We start from the raw sequence: 21,842 nt of genomic DNA on the forward strand, positions 1-21,842 counted from the left end.
ATAGAAACACAAATAAATGATGTGAGCCCTCCCACTGGGCAGTTCATTCATGACAACACTACTGGGTCGCACAGCACCTGACACACAGATGGTTGGAAGTCTATGGTGTCAGAAGTGAAACATATTGAACTGGCCACTTTCCCTTTCGGACTCCATCTTCTGTTTTCTTTCACTCTGGCTCTGAACAGAGGCAGTGCGTAACTGACATTAACATTAAACAGAGGAAGTTAAATGGTTATAAGATGCCCCTCCTAAGATGGTTAGTCTTTAAAATTTAAGATGTGTAGCTTTTAAATTTTGTTGCATATTTATATACTCACCTCCAACCTCAGGGTGCTAAACACCCAATTAAAAAACAGCAATAACAATTAAAAACATTTGAACAATTTAATATGTTAAAATTATAACTAAAACAAAAAAACTAAACTAAAATCCTGGTCGAAGAGGTACATCTTAAGAATTTTTCATAAAGTTACTAGAGATGATGGTGCAGCTCTTATTCCAGCAGGGAATACACCATTTTGGACTCTGCCATAATAAAGAAGACAAACTTACTACTTAAGTGATATTAGGAGAATACCTACCAAGCAATCATGGGTAAAGGGAGTCATCTTGATGAATGAGAAGCAAAGAAATGAGCATTACATTTACAGATACTAAACATCCAGCCAGGAAAACAAACAAATGGATCTTAGAACAAATCAATCCAGAATTTTCACTCGCGGCACAAGAGACCATGCTCAAACTATTATATTTTGGACACATTATGCGAAGACCCAGGTCCCTTGAGAAGTCCGTAATGCTGGGGAAAGTTGAAGGCAAGAGAAGAAGATGACGACCAGCAGCAAGATGGACGAACTCGATCACGACAGCAATGAATGCACCACTGAGAGACTTCAAAGGCCAAGTTGAAGACAGATCATCCTGGAGAGAATCTATGTGGTCGCTAAAAGTCGACACCGACTCAACGGCACTTAATCAATCAAACACATAACTGTGGGCTCCTCCTACAATCTTTCTCCTATGTTTCAATTTTTTCCTCCAACCAATCACATCCCAGGAGGAGGCGCGAGATGCCTCCCTTCAGTATTACTTTTTTTTAGTCTGACAGCCAGCCAGATGTCCACAAAAGTGACAAATCAAAGCAACAGAACTGAAACCCAACCTGCAGTCTCCATTGTTAAGCTTCCAAACATCTGCATATCCAAACATCTGCATACAGTCTGTAAGCTGTGTTGCTATGGTAACCAAACTTTGAAGACACACATTTTGCTTGTGCTTGCATTTAACTCAGGTATTCCTCCCTCCCCCCTCCACTTCTGGACGCCATAGAATTGCATCAATCTGCCATAACCCCTCCTCCTGCCCTCAGGGCTTGCAATTGCAAATTACTCAAAGAACACACCAGACTGAGCTGTCAAACTCTCCTTTGCGGACACCTGGGTGGATTTACGGAAATCCACCCAGCAGACATTAAAAAACCAAAACAAAACAGGAAAGTGTGAGTAAGCCAAGTTGTTGGCAATGGCCCCTCTGCACATCAAAGGAAAATGTTGGGTTTTATTCAAAAGTGACTGGAAATACAGGATTTTTTAAAGCCGGACATACTTTGAGATAAGCCAGAATGCCCAGCCTCACTTCAGGGGGAAACAGAGTCATGTCTGTACTGGTTCATGCTACGTTGGGGTAAATATTTTATTTATTTATTTATTTATTGTTGAATTTATATACTGCCTTTCATTAAAAACAACCCCAAGGCAGTTCACAAAAGTTAAAAAACATACAATAAAAATGACAACTTAAAATACAACTAATATGTGGAATGGCACACTCCAATTCAGAGTGGATTGGAATTAAAAGCCATGTGTGTAAAGCCTCCAGGCCACCATAAAAAAAGAGGCGGCCAGCAGGGGTGGGACGCGGCGGGAGAAAGTGGTGACTGGTGGGTGGGCTTGTGGGGGAGGAAGTCGGAGGGAGGGGACTAGAGGCGTAGATGGTCTGCGCCTGGTTCAGCTAGTGTAAAGTATTTCACTGGATGTAGCTGAAGGGCTTAATACATGTCTCTGAGGTTCAAAGGAGAAGAAGCTCAATTACATACAAATAAGACAAGTTTTTATATCCCGTTTTTCAACAAAGGTTCCGAAAGCAGTTTACATACATATAAATAAGTAAATAAAATGGCTCCCTGTCCCCAAAGGGCACAGAATCTAAAAAAGAAACTTAAAATAGACACCAGCAACAGCCATGGAGGGTTGGTGTGCTGTGAATGGATAGAACCAGTTGTTCTCCCCCTACTAAATCAAGAGAATCGCCATTTTAAAAAGATGCCTCTTTGCTCAGTTAGCAGGGGATTTGACCAGCCCAGGTTGTGCTATGGCCTGTCCACACCTTTCCCTCCTCCAACAAGGTTTCCTTATTGCTTGATCACGTTAGAATAAAGGCAATATGAAAACACACAAGTGTTTCAGAAATTGTCATACAGATTACAGAGTGGTGTTATGGGATGTGGAGAGTGTCATTTCAGTCTCCACAAAACAGTCTCTATGAATGTGTTGATGCTGGCATAAACCACCTTCTGGAAATCCTTTAAGAGAATAAGACGGTATAAGAACTTAAGAGCAGCCCTGCTCGATCAGGCCCAACTCCATAGATTGATTATGTGCTGTGTGAAAAAGTACTTCCTTTTGTCGATCCTAAATTTCCCGACCTTCAGTTTCATGGGGTGACCCCTGGTTCTATTGTTGTGAGAGAGGGAGAAAAAATTTTTTCTCTCCACTCTCATGACTCCATGCATAATTTTATACACCTTGTTCCCGTCTCCCCGTAGATGCCTCTCTTCGAAGCTAAAGGGCCCCAGATACTGTAGCCATGACTCACAAGGAGGTTGCTCCAGGCCCCTGATCATCGTGCTTGCCCTCCTCTGCACCTTTTACAGTTCTACAGTGTCCTTCTTGAGATATGGTGACCAGAACTGTTTGCAGAACTCCAAATGTAGCAGCACCACAGATTTGTATAATCTTAATGATCCCTAGCATGGAATTTGCCTTAAACGAGCTGCCCAACCACAGGATCTCTCTCCTGATCAGTCACAGACAGCACAGATCCCATCAGTGTATATGTGAAATAAGGGTCTTATGCCCTAATATGCAACACATTACACTTGCTTACCTTGAACTGCATATGGCATTGTGTCGCCAGCTCCCCGGGTCTGGACAAATACTTTTGGAGCTCCTCACAATCCATTTTGAATTTCATTACCCTTGATAGTTTAGTGTCATCTGCAAATTTGGCCACTTTGCTGCTTACCCCAAATTCTAGATCAATTATGAACAAATTAAAGAGAGCTGGTCCCAGGACTGATCCTTAGGGGACCCCAGACTTACTTCCCTCCATTTAGAGAACTGTCCTTTTATTCCCACACTCAGTTTCCTGTCCTTCCACCAGTTCCCAATCCACACATGAACCTGTCCCCTTATCCCATGACTCCTAAGTTTACTCAAGAGCCTTTTGGTGGGGAATTTTGTCAAAGCCTTTTTGGACATCCAAGTATACTATGTCAACTGGATCGCTTTTATCCGCATGCCTGTTGACACTCTCCAAGAACTTAGTGAGGCAAGACTTGCCCTTGCAGAAGCCATGCTGGTTCTCCTTCAGCAAGGCTTGTTCATCTATGCAGAGGCACTCTTACCCCCGCCCCCACCCTTGGGGCTACAGCCCTTGGCCTCCAAGATCTGAGGAGGGACCTCCTGCCACCACCCCGCACCCGCTGCCCCGCCATGAGGCTGAAACACTGATTGCTTCAATAATTCTAGCCACCAGAGAGTGGGGTTAGCCAAGCAGGTCTCTCCAGCCATCCCCTGTGTTGGTAGTGGGCAGAGTGGGAGCGGCCGCTGGGCCTGACTGTGTGGCCCAGTGGCGCCTGAAAACTGCGAGGTCCTTCAGTGCGCCTCCGCAGTTGGAATAGAGTGCCGCAACTTCCATTTTTTGAAGAAAGTCTTCTTCCCTTTTACAGCTTCCCTGACTCTACTTGTTAGCCATGCTGGCATCCTCCTGAACTTGGTGGTGCCTTTCCTCCTTCTTGGTACACATGCCAACTGAGCTTCCATTACTGTGGTTTTGAAGAAGTTCCATGTTTATAGAGTGATTTGGCCCTCCTGACGTTCCCTTTCAGCTTCCTTTTTACCAGTCCCCTCATTTTTGAGAAGCCTCCTTCTCAACGACCATCAAGTATAAAAATACTTAGAGCCACCACTTGAAGAGGCTCCTCTGTCCATTTAGCCTGGGTGACTGTCCCCTCTGCAGGAGTCATTGCTCCATTGACGTTTGTCACTTGTAGAAAGAGAAATGAAAAGAAATTCATTTCTTTATTGTCATTTCATTTCACCAGTTGAGGGGGAGCAACAGCAGGAGAGAGGCCAGGCCCTCAACTCCTGCCTGTGGCTTCCAGCGGCATCTGGTGGGCCACTGTGCGAAACGGGATGCTGGACTCAATGGGCCTTGGGCCTGATCCAGCAGGGCTGTTCTTATGTTCTTGTGTTTATTTTCTACCTTGCTTTTCTATGAAATGCAAACACACATTAGGAATCATAAAGCACAACCAAAAAAATCGGAACATTTTAGCAAAAACAAAACTTAACAGCCTGAATATGGCAGTTACAAATAGTGTGTGTGTGGGTGGGTGGGGGAGAATCAGTTAGCAGTCCTCCACTAACTGAGCAAAGAGGCACCTTTTAAAAGTGGTGATTCTCTTTATTTAGCAAGGGGAGAGCAACCGGCCCTATCCTTCCCCAGCACAGCATCCCTCCAGTGGCTGTTGCTGGTGTCTATCTTATGTTTCTGTTTTAGATTGTGAGCCCTGTGAAGAGAGGGTGCCTTTTTATTTCTCTATTTATATCTATGTAAACTGCTTTGGGACCTTTTGTTGAAAAGCAGTATACAGTATAAATATCCGTCATATTCACAATTACATCCCAACCTCTAGTCTGGATTTAAAAGGGGGCCAAGTCCTCCTCAAAGTGGAAAGAGAGGGATCCTGTCAGATCTCTTTGGGGAGATCATTCCACAGCTGTGGAGCCAGCAATATTTGTCCATTATGTCTGCTTGGTGCTGACCCTACTCCACACACTCCTTTTGAAGCTGCTGTTTACCCGAGAAAGGAAAACATATATTCCACGTATGGTAGGAGCAGACCGGCTATCTCTGGCATTCTGTCCACAAACCTGCCATTAGGGGAGGGGAGGGGAGGGGGTGAAGATTGCTGGAAGCAGCTCTTTTACCCCATCAGGGACAATCTAATGTCTCTTCACAAAGACGGCCATCAGCAGTGATGTAGTTGCATATTCAGAAATACAGGTGCTCTCCATGTCAGCCTTCATAGCCACGCCCACCTTGACAGTCATGCCCCATGGCCACGCCCATCCCAATGGCCACACCCCTTACATAAATACAATAATTTAGGTGGTTCTGTTACAAGAAAGTAAGGATCATATCAATTCCAGGCCATGTACTAGAATGAATGACAGGGAATGCCCACTGGAATGCACTGGTTCCTTCCCAATGGCCACGGGAATGCACGGAATAGCAAAAGCAGTCCATAATTTCCATGCAGAAAGCCCGGCGTCCTTGCTGAGCCCCTGGAGGGGAAAGACTACCAGGACTGCCTCCCTGCAGCACTCCACCACCACTGCCCCTCAGGCAGCGGTGCACCATTTCTCTGGTGCTGAAGGGTCACTTCAGAGGGAGGAGGGGGGTCACTCAGTTGACGTTGCTTTGTAGCCTCCCTGCTGCTTCTCTGCAAACACAAAATCAGAGCGTCAGAGTGGAAAGTCACCCTAGCAAGTCTCACACACACAAACACAGAGTCCCTCCCTCTGCAGCAGTGAGACAGGGCTCTTTAACCCCTCCCAGGCAGACACTGCTTTAGTCTCTTCCTAGCAACGCCAGTGGAGTAAGGCCTGCAGGTTTTCTGCATAATTCTTAGAGTCTTTCCTAGTACTAATTCTCAGTAGTAATTCTTAGGTCTTTCCTAGCATTAAGCCACCACCTGCTTGGCTCCAACAGGACCCCATTGGCTTCCTTCCGGAAATCATCCAAGGACCACTTAGCAGAACATCTGAAGGCTTGAACTGGGAGGGCAGAGGTGACTCTGAAGGGACAGGAAAGTACAGGAGGAGAACTGGTCTTGTGGTAGCAAGCATGACTTGTTCCCTTAGCTAAGCAGGGTCCACCCTGGTTGCATATGGATGGGACTAGAAGTGTGAGCACTGTAAGATATTCCCTTCAGGGGATGGAGCTGCTCTGGGAAGAACAGAAGGTTCCAAGTTCCCTCCCTGGTGGCATCTCCAAGATAGGGCTGAGAGAGATTTCTTCCTACAACCTTGGAGAAGCCCCTGCCAGTCTGTGTAGACAATACTGAGCTAGATGGACCTAGGTTACAAGTGTTCCCACCCCCCCCAGCAGCATCTCCAAGATAGCACTGAGAAATGGGCACACACTCCAGTTATAGAGTGGGTAGCAAAGGATGGTTTAGTTGTTGCAGCTATTTAGAGAAAATACACATGGAGATCCTTATAGAACTAAATACTAACCATTCATTGGTTTTGTACACTTGGATAGGAAAGGCTTAAACCTAATCTAAAGGACTACATTTATTTATTGTTATTTTATTGTTAAATTTATACCCAGCCTTTCATTACAAAGTTATAAAAAAGACACATTAAAACATTGAGCTAAAAAAATATAAAAACAAATCTGATTAAAAATAATAATGGATAGGTTAAGGCGAGAGAGAGAGAGATGTTTCCATCGGCTCTCTAGGAGGAAGGGAAGGATTGTGACTCAGCAGCACAGGAAGTGCTGAGAAGTCAATCCTGGGGTCATAGAGTAGAGATAGGTAAGGAGACCCTCACTCACTACCTCTACTCCCAATGCCCCTAATAGTCATTAGGAGAGTTGGTGCAAAAAGGTTGATGCACTGGAAGTCCATATCCAACACCCTTTCTCATCGCCTGTTGCACCGGATCATGACTCCTATCTTCTCACTAAGCATCTGGAATCTGTCCCTGGGCATCTCTTCTGTAGGGCAATACCTCAACTGGAATAGTCCAAGATAGTGCAGAGAGAGAGAGATTCCTGCCAGGTGCGGAGCCAGCTGAGTGGCGGCCTGTGTCCAGCCCCATTCAGCGGCCCCCTCCAATATGCTTGTGCGTGTGATGTCTCGAGCACAGGGGCGTGGCTCGGGCTCCGGAGGAGCCCAGAGCGAACTTCCCCCTCCCACGCCCGGGCCGCCGAGAGCCTCCCCCTTCCTATGCCCAGGACTCCGAGAGCCTGGGTGAACTCTTTGCCAATTATTTCAGGCAGCTCCAACTGCCCAATAGAACGTTTTTCCCTTCCACTCCCTCTCTGCCTGCAATGAGGTGCCGCACACCGCCCATTATACAGTAGTGAGAGATTCTAACACAGATGAACATCTCCCCAACCTCGGCAAATTCATCCACAGTTTCCTTACTCATGTAGAAGATGATCCCAGCCACCAGCAGGACAACAGCAGCCACAGCCCCCAGGATGCCCCCCACAATGGGGCCCACTGGAGCTGAAATGGAAAACAAGAATACAACATTGAAGGGAGTCCCCAAGCAATGTGGTGGGGGGAGAATGGGGGTAGGGACAGAAAAATAGAACCAAATAGTTGGAGTCCCTAAACAATCTCCTCTGTGATGAATATCATTTATGTATTTAGTCATTATTAACCATTCTGTCCCACTTTTTATCAAGGTCTGTGAGATGCCAGTGCTTTTAGATGTCTGAAACAAGCAAGACCCACGAGGTTAGCCAGTCAGACAGGAGCGAAAAAGCTCGCAAGAGTCTTTGTAGAGCTAGACTGAGAGGTGAGGGGGTCTGTTGGGGTAAGCCATAAAAAGAATCCCAGTTGTGATAAGCAAGGCCTGCTCCTAGGTGGCTCCCGATATTCTGCAATTCCCTCCCCAAGGAGGCTAGCCAGTAGGGTTGTGCATTGCATCGGCCTGATAATTGGGACTAATGTATTGCAAGTCCTATCAGAGGGGTGGGTATTTTTGCAGCAAATGACTGTCCTTACTGATAAACCATTTATACAATTCCTCATTATACTGGTATTATTAAGAACATAAGAGTAACCCTGCATGATCATGCCCAAGGCCTATCTCGTCCAGCATTCTGTTTCCCACTGTGGTCCACCAGATGTCTCTGGGAAGCCCACAGGAAAGAGATGAAGGCATGCCCTCTCTCCTGCTGTTGCTCCCCTATTGATATTGCATCCAATAGTATCAGGGGTGGGGGCTTACTTTTAGTGAAGATCTGGCTCCTTTGAAGAAATCAGAGGCTGCAGTGACAGCATTTTACATTACCATCTTCCTTCCCTGATCTCATCCCATAATACACCAGGAAGGGGAACAAGCAACCTCATGACATTGTATTAGTCTCCTGGTGCATTACTGGGGGAGAAATTACCATGCCCTGTAACTATAGCATGGAGCCACATTTCCCCCAAACAGAAGAATCAGGAAAAGGATGTTTCTTCCTTTCATGGTGTGGCAAAACAAGGGAAGGAGAGGAGGCAATGTTAAACACTGATGCTGCAGGCACCCCATTTATTTCTTTGTTTATAGACTGGATTTTATTAAAATAATCTCAAAGTGGTTTACAATATAATGAAAACAGTTAAAACAATGCATAATTAAAATCCAAATATTAAATATAAATAGATATTAAAAAACAGTACAGCACATAACACAGAAAGAGCAGCAGCAAAAACTAGCTCTCTCATATAATAGCCTGGGTGAAGAGCCTCCTTTTGACTTGCTTTCTTAGAACTGTGGTGGAGACTGAGGAGTGGATGCCAGCCGTGACAGCATCCCAAAGGCTGGGGGCCATGTCCGAGAAGGCCCTGCCCCACGTGCTCAGCAGCTGGGCCTCCCTCACTGTTGGCAGGCGGAGCAGAGTCCCCTCTGATGATCCTGTCAAGCAGACAGAAACCCTGGGGAGAAGGCAGCCCTCCTCCACCCCATTGCTTCAAAGCAGCCAGATCTTCAGTCATTTAAGCCCTCGCCACCCCCACTCCAATGCATTAAGATGATACTGAGATAGCCTCTGAGCCTGGAGATTGCCTCCCATCCACATAAGCAGACACTGATAGGCCTGTCCTCCATGAATTTGTCTAAGCCCCTTATAAAGCCATCTCCAATCTTCTAAATATTACAGGTTGTGACACTCTCCTTGGAGTTCATCCCATCTACACCTTTCATACCCCCACAGGCACAGAAGGGAGGCTCTGAAAAGCCAGTGTGTTCCATGGGGCAGCAATAGTGGGCCCTGTCCTTGTGGTCAAGATTGATTGATCCAGGTACAGTAGGTGCCATCTGAGTTAGGGACAACATCCCCATGGTGTGTCCCTTGCTCCAATGACCCTCCCCCTGGGCATTTTGGAGCCCCCTCGCCCGGTGTTGAGGACTGGACTTCCACTTGGAAGACCAACCCAAAGAGCACCCCTGATTATAATAATCCCTTCCTCATCTCCCAGGATATGCCCTCCCAATGTATCCAAAAAGCCAGTCCTTTCTTCCCTCTGCGCAGTTGCTCACCAGGTTCCTTCCAGGCGAAGAGTTGAGGCTCTGGAAAACCAACATGTTCCACCTGGCACTGGTAGTGCACCCTGTCCTTGGGGTCAATATTGATGCTAGTCCAGGTGTGGTAGGTCCCATCTGAGTTGGGGACAACATCCCCACGGAGGGGCTGCTGCTCCAAGAATTCCCCATCTCTTTTCCAGGTTGGATGGATCTCCTTGGGGTAGAAGCCGTAGGCACGGCAGATGAGAGTCTCCAGGCCATTGGAGTCCATCTTTCGCAGCACCTTCACCACTGGGGGCTCTGCAAAAATGAAATTATGAGCAATTTCAATACATTTCAGATACATTTTATGTATTGATGCATTTCAATATATCATACAGCATTTCTCCAGTAGCCGTCAGAATAGAGGCTGTGCTTTGGGAGTAGGAAGGAACCTAAATGGTCAGCCAGTCCTACCCTCAGTCTCCTGACATGGGGGACCACACACCTGCAGCATCACAGAGAAATAGAAGCCTCCAGGTTGCAGCAACCTCCATAAGCATCTTGCAACACAGAACATCCTCAAATATACCCCAACAACTAGCCCATAATTCTAATCTCTTCCCTTGTTCATTCTCCACAACAGGAAGATCAACTTTTCAGTCCAGATTGCACAGGGGGCAACAGGGGGTAGAGAAATATCTGTTCTCACCTCTTCTCTGCAGAGATTCCTTGGCATACTTTATGTATTTCTTTAGCCATTCAATCAACTGCCCTTCCAGGAATTCCTTCCAGTACTGAGGACTGCCTGAGAAAGTGTCCCACTTCTTCTTGAATTGTGGTGCTGTGACATTGGCCACTACAATCCAGGAGAGGGTGTCCTTGTCGAAGCTCAGGAAGTCCCTCCCATTGTAGCCAAAACGGATATTCCCCACTTTCTGGCCGTCCTCCCTCAGCTCACAGAAACTTATTCCCTGCCAGGTGACAAAACCTAAACAGGAAGAAGATCCTGAAGTTAGTTCCTCATCAACAGCCTAAACCAGCAACATGCTGATGCCCCCTAAACTACACTTCTGGATACCCCATATCACTCAATCCCCAGGACTAGAAAGCTCTTCCCTTGGATGCATCAGCATTCTTTCTGGAACAAAGTGTCGATTGTGTGCAGAATACATGGTGCCCTGAACCAACACTTGGGCCCAAGAAACTACAAGATTTGAAACCCCAATAAGCCTTGCTAGTCCCCAAGAAGCATCCCCATTACAGGCTAATTAAGTCTCCAAGTGCTATCTTCCTGATCTCCCAAACTATCGAGGGTGACACCTATGTGGCAACTTATGTCCATCTCGAATAATTGAGATGTACATATCAGGCGGTGTAGAGATATGATAAATAAATTAATTATTGGGATTGTCTCCTTTAAAAAAATTATCTATTTTTTGATTCTCACCAGAAAGTGATTACAAGTCTCCAGGTATTTCCCCTTCCCCCAATGAGCTCATACTCGGCTGAAATTAAGGCTTGGAGTACCTATTTGGCCACTCCCCTCTCAAACAAGCAGCAGCCATGTTGGCTGTGATGTGACATCACACCTGAGGTCTAGTTAGACTGCATGAGGAGTGAAGTTTCCAGGAATAACTGGGCTTCTCTCTCAGCCTAACCTGCTTCACAGGGTTGTTGTGAGGAGAAACTTATGTATGTAGTACACCGCTCTGGGCTCCTTGGAGGAAGAGCGGGATATAAAATGAAATAAATAAATAAATAAATAAATATCAACAGGTGCTGCTTCCATCTTCATATGCATCTATTGGATGTCTGCCTGTCAAGTCCTAGTCCTTCTGGCCCTTAAAAGAAACTCAGCAGCCCCTGGAAGGGAGGAAGATGGGGGTGGTGGTATCAAGATATCAGTGGCTCTTCCAACCTCCACTCACTCTCACTCTGGTTGCCATATTTCTGAACTATCGCCGCCTCTTGCCTCAGAATCTCCTCCAAATCAGAAGAAAGCTGAGTGAGTAAGTTCCAGGACTCAGGATCGTCCTCCACTAACTTCTTCATCCATGGAACTACAGGCTCGGGCTGTCTTATCTTCTTATCATGGTGCATGAAGATCTGGTCATCCAGGTACCCCAGACTCATGAATTGGGGTAGCCCTTCAGCAGAATCCCACACTGCAGAAGGAAACCTCACAGAGTGTGACGAGGAGCCTGAAAAGGGAGAGATGGGCAGAGGTAGGGGGCCTTGACATTATCACCTTGCTGTCATGCAGTGCTCACATGGGTCTCCCATTCAAATGCAAACCAGGGCAGATCCTGCTTAGCAAAGGAGGCATTTCATGCTTGCGACCACAAGACCAGCTCCCCTCTCAAAAAACCAGCTCTCCTGGCACATAAGATATCTCTGTGCCCCAAATCCCAGCACAGCAGCCTGATGCTCATATAGCAAGCCGTTAGGAAACATTTCCACCCACGGCTCTGTGTTTGCTCCTGGAATGTTCCGCAGAACATGGAGGAGGAGCAGGAGAAAGATCTCTGACCATGTGCTCCTGCTAGGGAAGAGAGAGTTCTTCCTCCGCTAGACTGAATTTGGCTCCTTAGTCAAGCACAGGGACCCTCCAATTTTAGGCTTAGCTCACTAGCCGGCCAGTATTTCCATTAGCCACCCATCCCCTCTCTTCCCTCAGGTCCCTTCCTGCCTCACAGACAGAGGGCTTGGGGGAGAAGCAGGTCTCCTTTCATTTGCACTGGGAGGGAGATGATGGAGAGGGAGGGGGCAGTGGGAGCCCTCTCCTACCCCTCAGAGAGGATCCCTCCTGCTCCCTTCTCAGAAAGGGCCCTGGAAATGAGCCTTCTGGGGAGGAGGTCTCAATTCTCCAGGGGAAGATCCAGATGGTGCTGGGTGTCCTGCTGGGCAGAGGCTGGGGACACTCTGATGAACTGGCAAGTGGATCTGTAGATGCCTGTTCCAACAATGTTCAGGTGCAGCATCCGAAATAAAGCCCTGAAGCTCTCACACATCTCTGCCCCATTCCTATCAGCTTTGGATCACCCTCCTTGATCTGCCTGCCTCCCCCCACCCCAGAGTCTGGGCATGTTGGGGCAGCCGTCTGCTGTATCCCCCCTCAACCCCACCCTCGTCTCTGCTGCAATAAACTACTGTAACATGGAAGGAATGGCGAGGATTATAAAAAGGCCTCCTAAATGTTCAGGGTCTGGGAGTGGTGTACAGAAAACAAAGCGCTTCCCTTGAGCTTGCACAACTCCGCCTGGCCAGGAAGGACACGGGACAGCCTGCTAGTCTGTGCAGAAGCAGAATGGAGGCTGCAATCTTCGACCACATGACGGCAACCACCTTACTTGCAGACTCAGTGCGGGGTTTCAACTGGCAGAACAGGTTGGGATTAGCAAGGGAGCCAAGAGCCACCTTTTCTGGCTCTGCTGCAGCTCATCCCCAGCCCCATTCCTCGGCCAAGAAGTTCCCATTGGGCCCCAGCTCAGCCCTGGACACGTGCGGGGAGATTAGCCCGGAACTCCACCGCAAACCGCAGCCGCCCAGGTATGGTAGCAAAGCAGCCCCCAGGAGCAAGAGAGGGGCACACCCCCCCCCCCCATGCGGAAAGCGAGTTTGCATCCCGAGTCTCTCTACTGCCACTTCCACAACTGGCAAGTGCGGGGAGGCGTTTCTTAATACCGCTCCACCTCTGAGACTCACCCGAGCAGCCCCCCAGCAGCAAGAAGAGGGCAGCTGCCCCCAGGAGCAAGCGATGGGCATCCCGAAGTGGCATCTGGCTGGAGTCCGTTGTTTCTGGGGCGCGATCTTCCAGCTGCTGTCGAGCGGGTCGTAGGACAGACAGAGGCGAGCATGAGGCGCCTCCGGGTTGGGATTGGCTGAGAAGGGAATAACCCACCAATGAGAAAAATGCATGCGGGCAGTTGCTGGGCGGATGGAAACCAAACCTCGCAGAAAATTCTGCCACCTCCTCCTCCTCCTTCTATATGGGGTACATTGACCTCACAAAGGAGGGGATTTTTAAAAAAAAATTATATCCCGCTCTTCCTCCAAGGAGCCCAGAGCGATGTACTACATACTTGAGTTTCACTTTCACAACAACCCTGTGAAGTAGGCTAGGCTGAGAGAGAAGTGACTGGCCCAGAGTCACCCAGCTAGTTTCATGGCTGAATGGGGATTTGAACTCAAGTCTCCCTGGTCCTAGTCCAGCATTCTAACCACTACACCATGCTGGCTCAGGTGTTTGGAAGGAGCCCTGTACATTTATGGGTGAGCAAGCTGTGCCCCATGTATGAGATTGCTCTGCTGACCCAGAACGGAGGGGCAGGTGGGGGGCAAGCTACCTCAACCCCTTGAGGAGCCGCTCATGCCAAGGTGGGGAGGAAAGGGGGTACGATGGAGGCACCGGGGTGAACTGGAGGGATTAGCTTCACTGAATGTAAAGTGAGGGGTTAGCTTTACTCATTTTCTGGAATTGGGACCAGAGGTTGTGAGGGCCTTGTTCTACCCCACTCCCGCCACACACACTTTAATCTCCCCCCACCCCCCGATACTTTTGTGCCCAGACATCTTCAGCGATATGCTTGACAGCCACAAGAGACAGCAGGGCTTTTCCCACAGAGGTAGTTCGTGGACTCTCCTCCCTCCTGGTGTGCATCTGGCTCCTTCCTTGCACCGTGTTGTGGTGGAAATTATTAAACATTTTCCTTGCTACAGAAGGTGGGTTTTGCCCCTCACCCCACCTTATCAATAACACCAGGATACTATTACTGCTGTTTCTACTTCTGGATCTGTGAATGTTTTGATGTCCTGCATTTTTTTATTTTTACCACTTGTGTGGCTTTTATGGTCTTGTCTTGCAACCCGCTTTGAAGTCCTCTTGAAAAGCCAAGGAAAAATACAAATAGAAACACAAATAAATGATGTGAGCCCTCCCACTGGGTAATTCATTCATGGCAACACAACTGGGTCACACAGCACCTGACACACAGATGGTTGGAAGTCTATGGTGGGAGAAGTGGAACATATTGAACTGACCACTTTCCCTTTTGGACTCCATCTTCTGTTTTCTTTCACTCTGGCTCTGAACAAAGACAGTGCGTAACTGACATTAACATTAAACAGAGGAAGTTAAATGGTTATAAGATGCCCCTCCTAAGATGGTTAGTTTTTAAAATTTAAAAAGATGTGTAGCTTTCAAATTTTGTTGCATATTCATATTCAACCTCAGGGTACTACACACCCAATTAACACAGCAATAACAATTTAAAACATTTGAACAATTTAATATGTTAAAATTATAACTAAAACAAAAAAACTAAATTAAAATCCTGGTTGAAGAGGTACATCTTAAGAATTTTTCAGAAAGTTACTAGAGATGATGGTGCAGCTCTTATTCCAGCAGGGAATACATCTTTTTGGACTCTGCCATAATAAAGAAGACAAACTTACTAGTTAAGTGATATTAGAAGAATTCATACAGAGCAATGATGGCGAAAGGGAGTCATCTTGATGAATGAGAAACAAAGAAATGAGCATTACGTTTACAGATACTAAACGTCCATGTTTTGGTACAGACCATTCTAATCGATTAAATAATGATGGCTCAATTATCTTTCAGGTTTGTCCATTCAGATATTGAACATCCTATTGGGATCCTTGTTCCTTGTAGCATTAACAATAGCGTGCCCAATGAAATATTGTTCAGATCGTTCTTTCCAGACAGGATCAAACTTATAAATCCCAAAACATTTTCACAAAATCAAATTTAAGTTTGTCTCACCGTAGCCTATGTGAGCAGCAGACCTGAATATATCACAGCTACTTCGGCTGAAATTAGATGCCCTTTGTTAGAGCCAAGAACTTTGCTGCTTTCTCTGGCTCTGTTTTTTCTTCCAGTTTCCTATTCAGCTGTTTCCCTCTATTCTCTCCTTCAGTTGGTCTCCTACTGTCTGCTGCCAACCTCTCTTTTCAATCCAGGGCACCCCCAGGAGGCTTTTCACATATGGCTTTATGCCTCTGGGTATCTGAAGAGTGAATCTGCTTCACAGCAGATTCGCAAGATGTTTACTTCGGAGATTAAATGGACAATTTACATAGCTGTCATAACAGATTGTGTAAAACCATTGCACAATAATTTCACATGCTAGCAAAATAATGTTCAAGATCATCCAACGCATTAGATCATTAGAGCCCTATGTGGAAAGAGAAATGCAGGATGTTCAAGATGGTTTCAGCTAAGGCCGAGGAACAAGAGACATCATTGCTGATGCACAATGGATAATTGAGAAAGCCAAAGAATACCAAAAAGAAGTCAAAATGTGCTTTATTAATTTCAGAAAAGCCTTCGATTGCATCGACCATGTGAAGTTGTGGAATATCCATAGGAAAATGGGCGTCCCAGAACATCTCATTGTTCTCATGAGAAACCTATTCACAGGACAGGAAGCCACAGTCCAGATGGAACATGGTGAAACAGATTGGTTCCAGATCGGCAAAGGAGTAAGACAAGGCTGTCTACTTTCTCCTTTGTTCAATTTATATGCTGAACCTAGAGAAGCGGAATTGGAAGAAGATGAGTGTGGCTTTGAAGTTGTAGGAAGAAGCATCAATAACCTGTGCTACGCTGATGACACCACTCTGATAGCTGAGAATGCGGATGATCTGCAAGCTCTAGTAATGAAAGTCAAGGATTGCAGTGAAAAAATGGGGCTATGACTAAATGTCAGGAAGACTAAACTAATGGCAACGGGTACAGCAACCAGCCTCAGAACTGACAATGAAGACATTGAAGTGGTGCATAGCTTCTGCCTTTTAGGATCGACCGTTAAAAGTAAAGGAATCCAGCAGTCAAGAAATACAGTGCAGACAAGCACTTGGTGGGGAAGCAATGAAGGCCTTGGAAAGGATATTTAAATGCCGTGATGTGTCTATACCTACAAAGATTAGAATTGTTCGGACCATGGTTTTTCCTGTGACACTCTATGGATGCAAATGCTGGAATTTGAAGAAGCACAACAGAAAAAGCATTGACGCTTTTGAACTTTGGTGTTGGAGAAGACTTTTGAGGATACCACGGACAGCCAGGAAAACAAACAAATGGATCCTAGAACAAATCAATCCAGAATTTTCACTCGAGACACAAGTGACCAGGCTCAAACTATCATCCTTTGGACACATTATGTGAAGACCCAGCTCCCTTGAGAAGTCTGTAATGCTGGGGAAAGTTGGTCTGCGCCTGGTTCAGCTAGTGTAAAGTATTTCACTGGATGCAGCTGAAGGGCTTAATACATGTCTCTGAGGTTCAAAGGAGAAGAAGCTCAATTACATACAAATAAGACAAATTTTTATATCCCATTTTCCAACAAAAGTTCCGAAAGCAGTTTACATACATATAAATAAGTAAATAAAAAGGCTCCCTGTCCCCAAAGGGTGCAGAATCTAAAAAAGAAACTTAAGATAGACACCAGCAACAGCCACTGGAGGGGTGGTGTGCTGGGAATGGATAGAACCAGTTGTTCTCCCCCTACTAAATCAAGAGAATCGCCATTTTTAAAAGATGCCTCTTTGCTCAGTTAGCATGGGATTTGACCAGCCCAGGTTGTGCTATGGCCTGTCCACACCTCTCCCTCCTCCAACAAGGTTTCCTTATTGCTTGATCAAGTTAGAAAAAAGGCAATATGAAAACACACAAGTGTTTCAGAAATTGTCATACAGATTACAGAGTGGTGTCATGGGATGTGGAGAGTGTCATTTCAGTCTCCACAAAACAGTCTCTATGAATCAGTGTTGATGCTGACATAAACCACCTTCTGGAAATCCTTTAAGAGAATAGGACGGTATAAGAACTTAAGAGCAGCCCTGCTCGATCAGGCCCAACTCCATAGAATAATTATGTGCTGTGTGAAAAAGTACTTCCTTTTGTCAATCCTAAATTTCCTGGCCTTCAGTTTCATGGGGTGACCCCTGGTTCTATTGTTGTGAGAGAGGGAGAAAATTTTCTCTCTCTTCACTCTCACGACTACACACATAATTTTATACACCTTGTTCTTGTCTCCCAGTTGATGCCTCTCTTCGAAGCTAAAGGGCCCCAGATACTGTAGCCTTGCCTCACAAGGAGGTTGCTCCAGACGCTGATCATCCTGCTTGCCCTCCTCTGCACCTTTTACAGTTCTACAGTGTCCTTCTTGAGATACGGTGACCAGAACTCATCAATATGTGGCTGCACCATAGATTTGTATAATCCTAATGATCCCGAGCATGGAATTTACCTTCAACAAGCTGCCCAACCTCAGGATCTCTCTCTTGGTCAGTCACAGACAGCACAGATCCCATCAGCATATTTCATTTGTGAAATAAGGGTCTTTTGCCCCAATATACATCACTTTACACTTGCTTACATTGAACTGCATATGGCATTTTGTCATCCACTCCCCCAGTCTGGACAAATACTTTTGGAGCTCCTCACAATCCATTTTGAATTTTATTACCCTTGATAGTTTAGTGCCATCTGCAAATTTGGCCACTTTGCTGCTTACCCCAAATTCTAGATCATTTATGAACAAATTAAAGAGAACTGGTCCCAGGACCGATCCTTGGGGGACCCCACTTCTTACTTCCCTCCATTTAGAGAACTGTCCTTTTATTCCCACCCTCCATTTCCTGTCCTTCCACCAGTTCCCAATCCACACATGAACCTGTCCCATTATCCCATGACTGCTACGTATACTCAAGAGCCTTTTGGTGGGGAACATTGTTAAAGGCTTTTTGGACGTCCAAGTATACTATGTCAACTGGATTGCTTTTATCCACATGCCTGTTGACACTCTCCAAGAACACAAAAGGTTAGTGAGGCAAGACTTGCCCTTGCAGAAGCCATGCTGGTTCTCCTTCAGCAAGGCTTGTTCATCTATGTAGAGGTGCTCTTACTGCTTGAACTTGGGGCTACAGCCCTTGGCCTCCAAGATCTGAGGAGGGACCTCCTGCCACCACCCCGCACCCGCTGCCCCGCCATGAGGCCAAAACACTGACTGGTTCAATAATTCTAGCCGCTGGAGGGTGGGGTTAGCCGAGCAGGCCTCCCCAGCTGTCCCCTGTGGCGGTAGCGGGCAGAGCGGTACCGGCCGCTGGGCCTGACTGTGTGGCCCAGTGGTGCCTGAGAACTGCGAGGCAGAGGCGTAACGATAGGGGGGCATGGGGGGCACGTGCCCCCGGCGCCATCTCTGTGGGTCACGTGGGGGGCGCTGCCATGACCCTGACGATCCAAAATTTTTTTAAAAAAAAATTTTTTTTAAGTCCCTTCCGCGCGGCGCCCCACCCCCCATTGCTTTGCTGGCCTGGCAAGTTGGGACTGGGACTGGGAGACACACAGGTGCTGTGCCGTGCCGCCGTGAAAGAGAGAAAGAGAGCGCACGAGAGCGAGCACGGCACTGATTGGCCGCACAGGAGCTGCTTCTAAGGCGTGCTGCTGGTCGGCGGCGTTCTCACGGCTCTCCTAGCCGGGTCTCATCTCACGCACGCACGCATGCACGCACGCGCGACTCGGCGCATGCGTGTGCGTCCGTCGGCTTCCTCCCAGCTCGGCTCGCCGCCTTCTCTTCTACACGTGGCGCGCGGCGGAGCCAAGGAGAGCGTTGCTTGGGGCTGGGGGCGGCTGCAGCTGGGCGCAGAGAAGCCAAGAAGACGAAACAGCCCGAGGCCGGTTACTTTTGCCGCCGGGTTGCCCCCGTCGCGCGTAGCTTCCCAAGCTCGGAAGTGTGCAGCAAAAAGCAGCAAAACTCTCTGAGCGAGCCACAACAGCTTGGTCTAGGGGAACAGGCAACACCCCTCTCGCTTTCCCTCCTCTTTGGTCTTCTCAGGGCCACTTGCCAAGGGGGTGGAGGCTTCAGCCTAGCCCTCTCTGGCAGCAGAAACCGCCCCGCCGCTCATTCAGCCCGCCGAGAAGGCTTTCCCTGACCCCGACCGTGTGGGAATCATCAGCTCGGCGCTCAAGTGGGTTGCCTTGTCATGACGCCCCGTCCAGCGCCTTCGCTGCTGGGACGGGAGCACGTTGAGAAGATCGCTGGTGGAAGTTTGGGGCCACACTGCTTTAGGCTTCTGGCAAGATGAACGTGGAAAACCAGGATGTGTTGCTGGAGGTGGAAGAAGAGGAAGGAGAGGGGGAGAAGGAAGAAGAGGATGGGGAGATTGGTGATAAGCAGTTCGGCTGGGGGGGGGGGGCAAGCGGGTCCAAGGACCAGAAAGTGGGCGGGGTGGGGAGAGAGATTGAGATTGTGGAGGAGAGACGATTTTCAAGCGTTTTACTTTTTGTCCTTTAATTCCATTTTCTGAAGTGTTATTAACAGTTGTGACGATCCAAAGCACAACTTCCCTGGAAAGTTTTGCTTTTGAATTCTTCCAGCTCATTTCCAAACGTCACCCTTTGTTTTGCATGCAGGAGCTGCTTACATTGTGTCCGGAAATGTATTTCAGTGCCTGTGTCGAGGGGCCCCAGAACTTTGAAAATGCTCTTCCTCCGTTTAAAAGGGCTAAACTGAGATTTGACTGGAATATCTATAAAGAAGGCTGCCTGCGATGTAGGTTTATGAACTTGCAAAAGAATTCAGTTTCCTTCTGGGATCTCACTCTTTAGGTGGGAGTTTAAAGGGCAGCAGTCTGTCCCTGTTCCAAATAAGTGCGAACCAGAAACCAGCAGTGCATTTGGAGAATACGTGAAGTGTGTAAAAATGTGTTTTGTCGATGTATGATTGGAAACTGTAGAACTTTTTCCCACATGAAAAACAATATTTCAGAGTACTAGGCATCAGTTAATGGGCACAATCTAGGAAAAGTTAGTCATGATGATTAAGACTGCAGTCCTATGCACACTTACTAGGGGTAATCTGTGGAACTTCAGTGGGACTTACATCTGAGTAAAGGTGCATAAGACTGAACTGCAAAGTCTTAAAAAAATTACTCCACTTTTTTGTAGAAGCAAACCAAGAAGGCTTATAAAAATAAGGTACAGTATACAGAATCCTAAAAACACACACACCTAAACAGAAACAAAGCAAAACATAATGCCCACACATACAAAGTCATAAACAAAAAGCTAAAGGACCATTGGCTCAGAAAGCAACTTTTTCTAACAAAATCAGCCTCCAAAAACTAATCAGAGAAGCCATGTTTTAATTTTTAATTTAATTTTAAATAGCAAAGATGTCTTGAAATAAGATAATACCATTGCACTTTTCCCAATTATGGGCTTCATCCAAATTAGAGCTTTCAGTGGAGCTACATCTCTTTCAGGCTTTGTCTTGGAACACCATCTACAAACACGTTGATTCACCAGGATTGGCATTTGGACCTCTGCCACATAAAAATCTAAAGGGTGTTGTTGTCAGATTTGTGAATCAGGCTTATTCATAATTTATATTTCATCCCTTATTTGTTATAAATGTAACTTTGCTAATCACAATTGTATGTTTTATTTATTTGATGTAATTGCAAATAACATAAATGTACCAATTAGTTCCTGGGACAAACTGGTTAGAAAGGAACGTAATTAGTACAATTAGTAAATGTTTTAATAGAGTTCTGAATTGTTAACAAACATGGCTGCAAGGGGGAAAATGACTCTACCAAGTTTACTGATTTCCCTTTTTGTATTATCTTTTTCTGGGCCAACAAACAAAACAAACAAACAACCACTTAAAACCATAAGTTTAAACAATATAAAAACAGATTTACAAGTTTAAAACATTTAAGAAGAATTTAAAAATCTAGGAAGGTCAGACTGAACAAATAGGTTTTTAGAGCTCTCTTGAAGGCCAACAACGAGTCCAAACTATGAATTTTTGCTGGGAGTGCACCCCACAGGTAATTTTTGAAATTTTAGGTAATTTTGGTAAATTTTGTAATTTTGGAGGTAATATTATGGTAAAATAAAAGTTTTCGGAAAGGTGCGTGTCAGATGTATGGGGGGGGGGCGCAATTTCAGTGCTTGCCCTGGGCGCCGTTTTCCCTAGTTACGCCTCTGCTGTGAGGCCCTCCAGCACGCCTCCGCAGTTGGAATAGAGCACCGCAACTTCCATTTTTTTGAAGAAAGTCTTCTTCCCCTTTACAGCTTCCCTGACTCCACTTGTTACTTAGACATGCTGGCATCCTCCTGAACTTGGTGGTACCTTTCCTCCTTCTTGGTACACATGCCAACTGAGCTTCCACGATTGTGGTTTTGAAGAAGTTCCATGTTTATGGAGTGATTGGGCCCTCATGTTA

The 21,842-nt window shown here is 46.5% G+C and overlaps 1 protein-coding gene across 1 annotated transcript; it reads right to left on the minus strand.

Annotated features, from left to right (window-relative positions):
• Positions 1 to 373: 373 nt before the first annotated feature.
• On the minus strand, positions 374 to 21,813 carry LOC128343817 (major histocompatibility complex class I-related gene protein-like). The gene is made up of 8 exons (XM_053293252.1): positions 21,749 to 21,813; positions 19,543 to 19,647; positions 13,290 to 13,465; positions 11,513 to 11,785; positions 10,294 to 10,572; positions 9,618 to 9,902; positions 7,508 to 7,591; positions 374 to 5,791 (listed from the first exon to the last, which is right to left on the minus strand). The coding sequence occupies exons 1-8, from the start codon at positions 21,811 to 21,813 to the stop codon at positions 5,751 to 5,753; spliced, it is 1,308 nt and encodes a 435-aa protein (XP_053149227.1). The 3' UTR covers positions 374 to 5,750.
• Between the last annotated feature and the right edge of the window lie 29 nt (positions 21,814 to 21,842).

This window comes from Hemicordylus capensis, chromosome 2 (assembly GCF_027244095.1).
Source record: "Hemicordylus capensis ecotype Gifberg chromosome 2, rHemCap1.1.pri, whole genome shotgun sequence".
NCBI classification, from domain to species: domain Eukaryota; kingdom Metazoa; phylum Chordata; class Lepidosauria; order Squamata; family Cordylidae; genus Hemicordylus; species Hemicordylus capensis.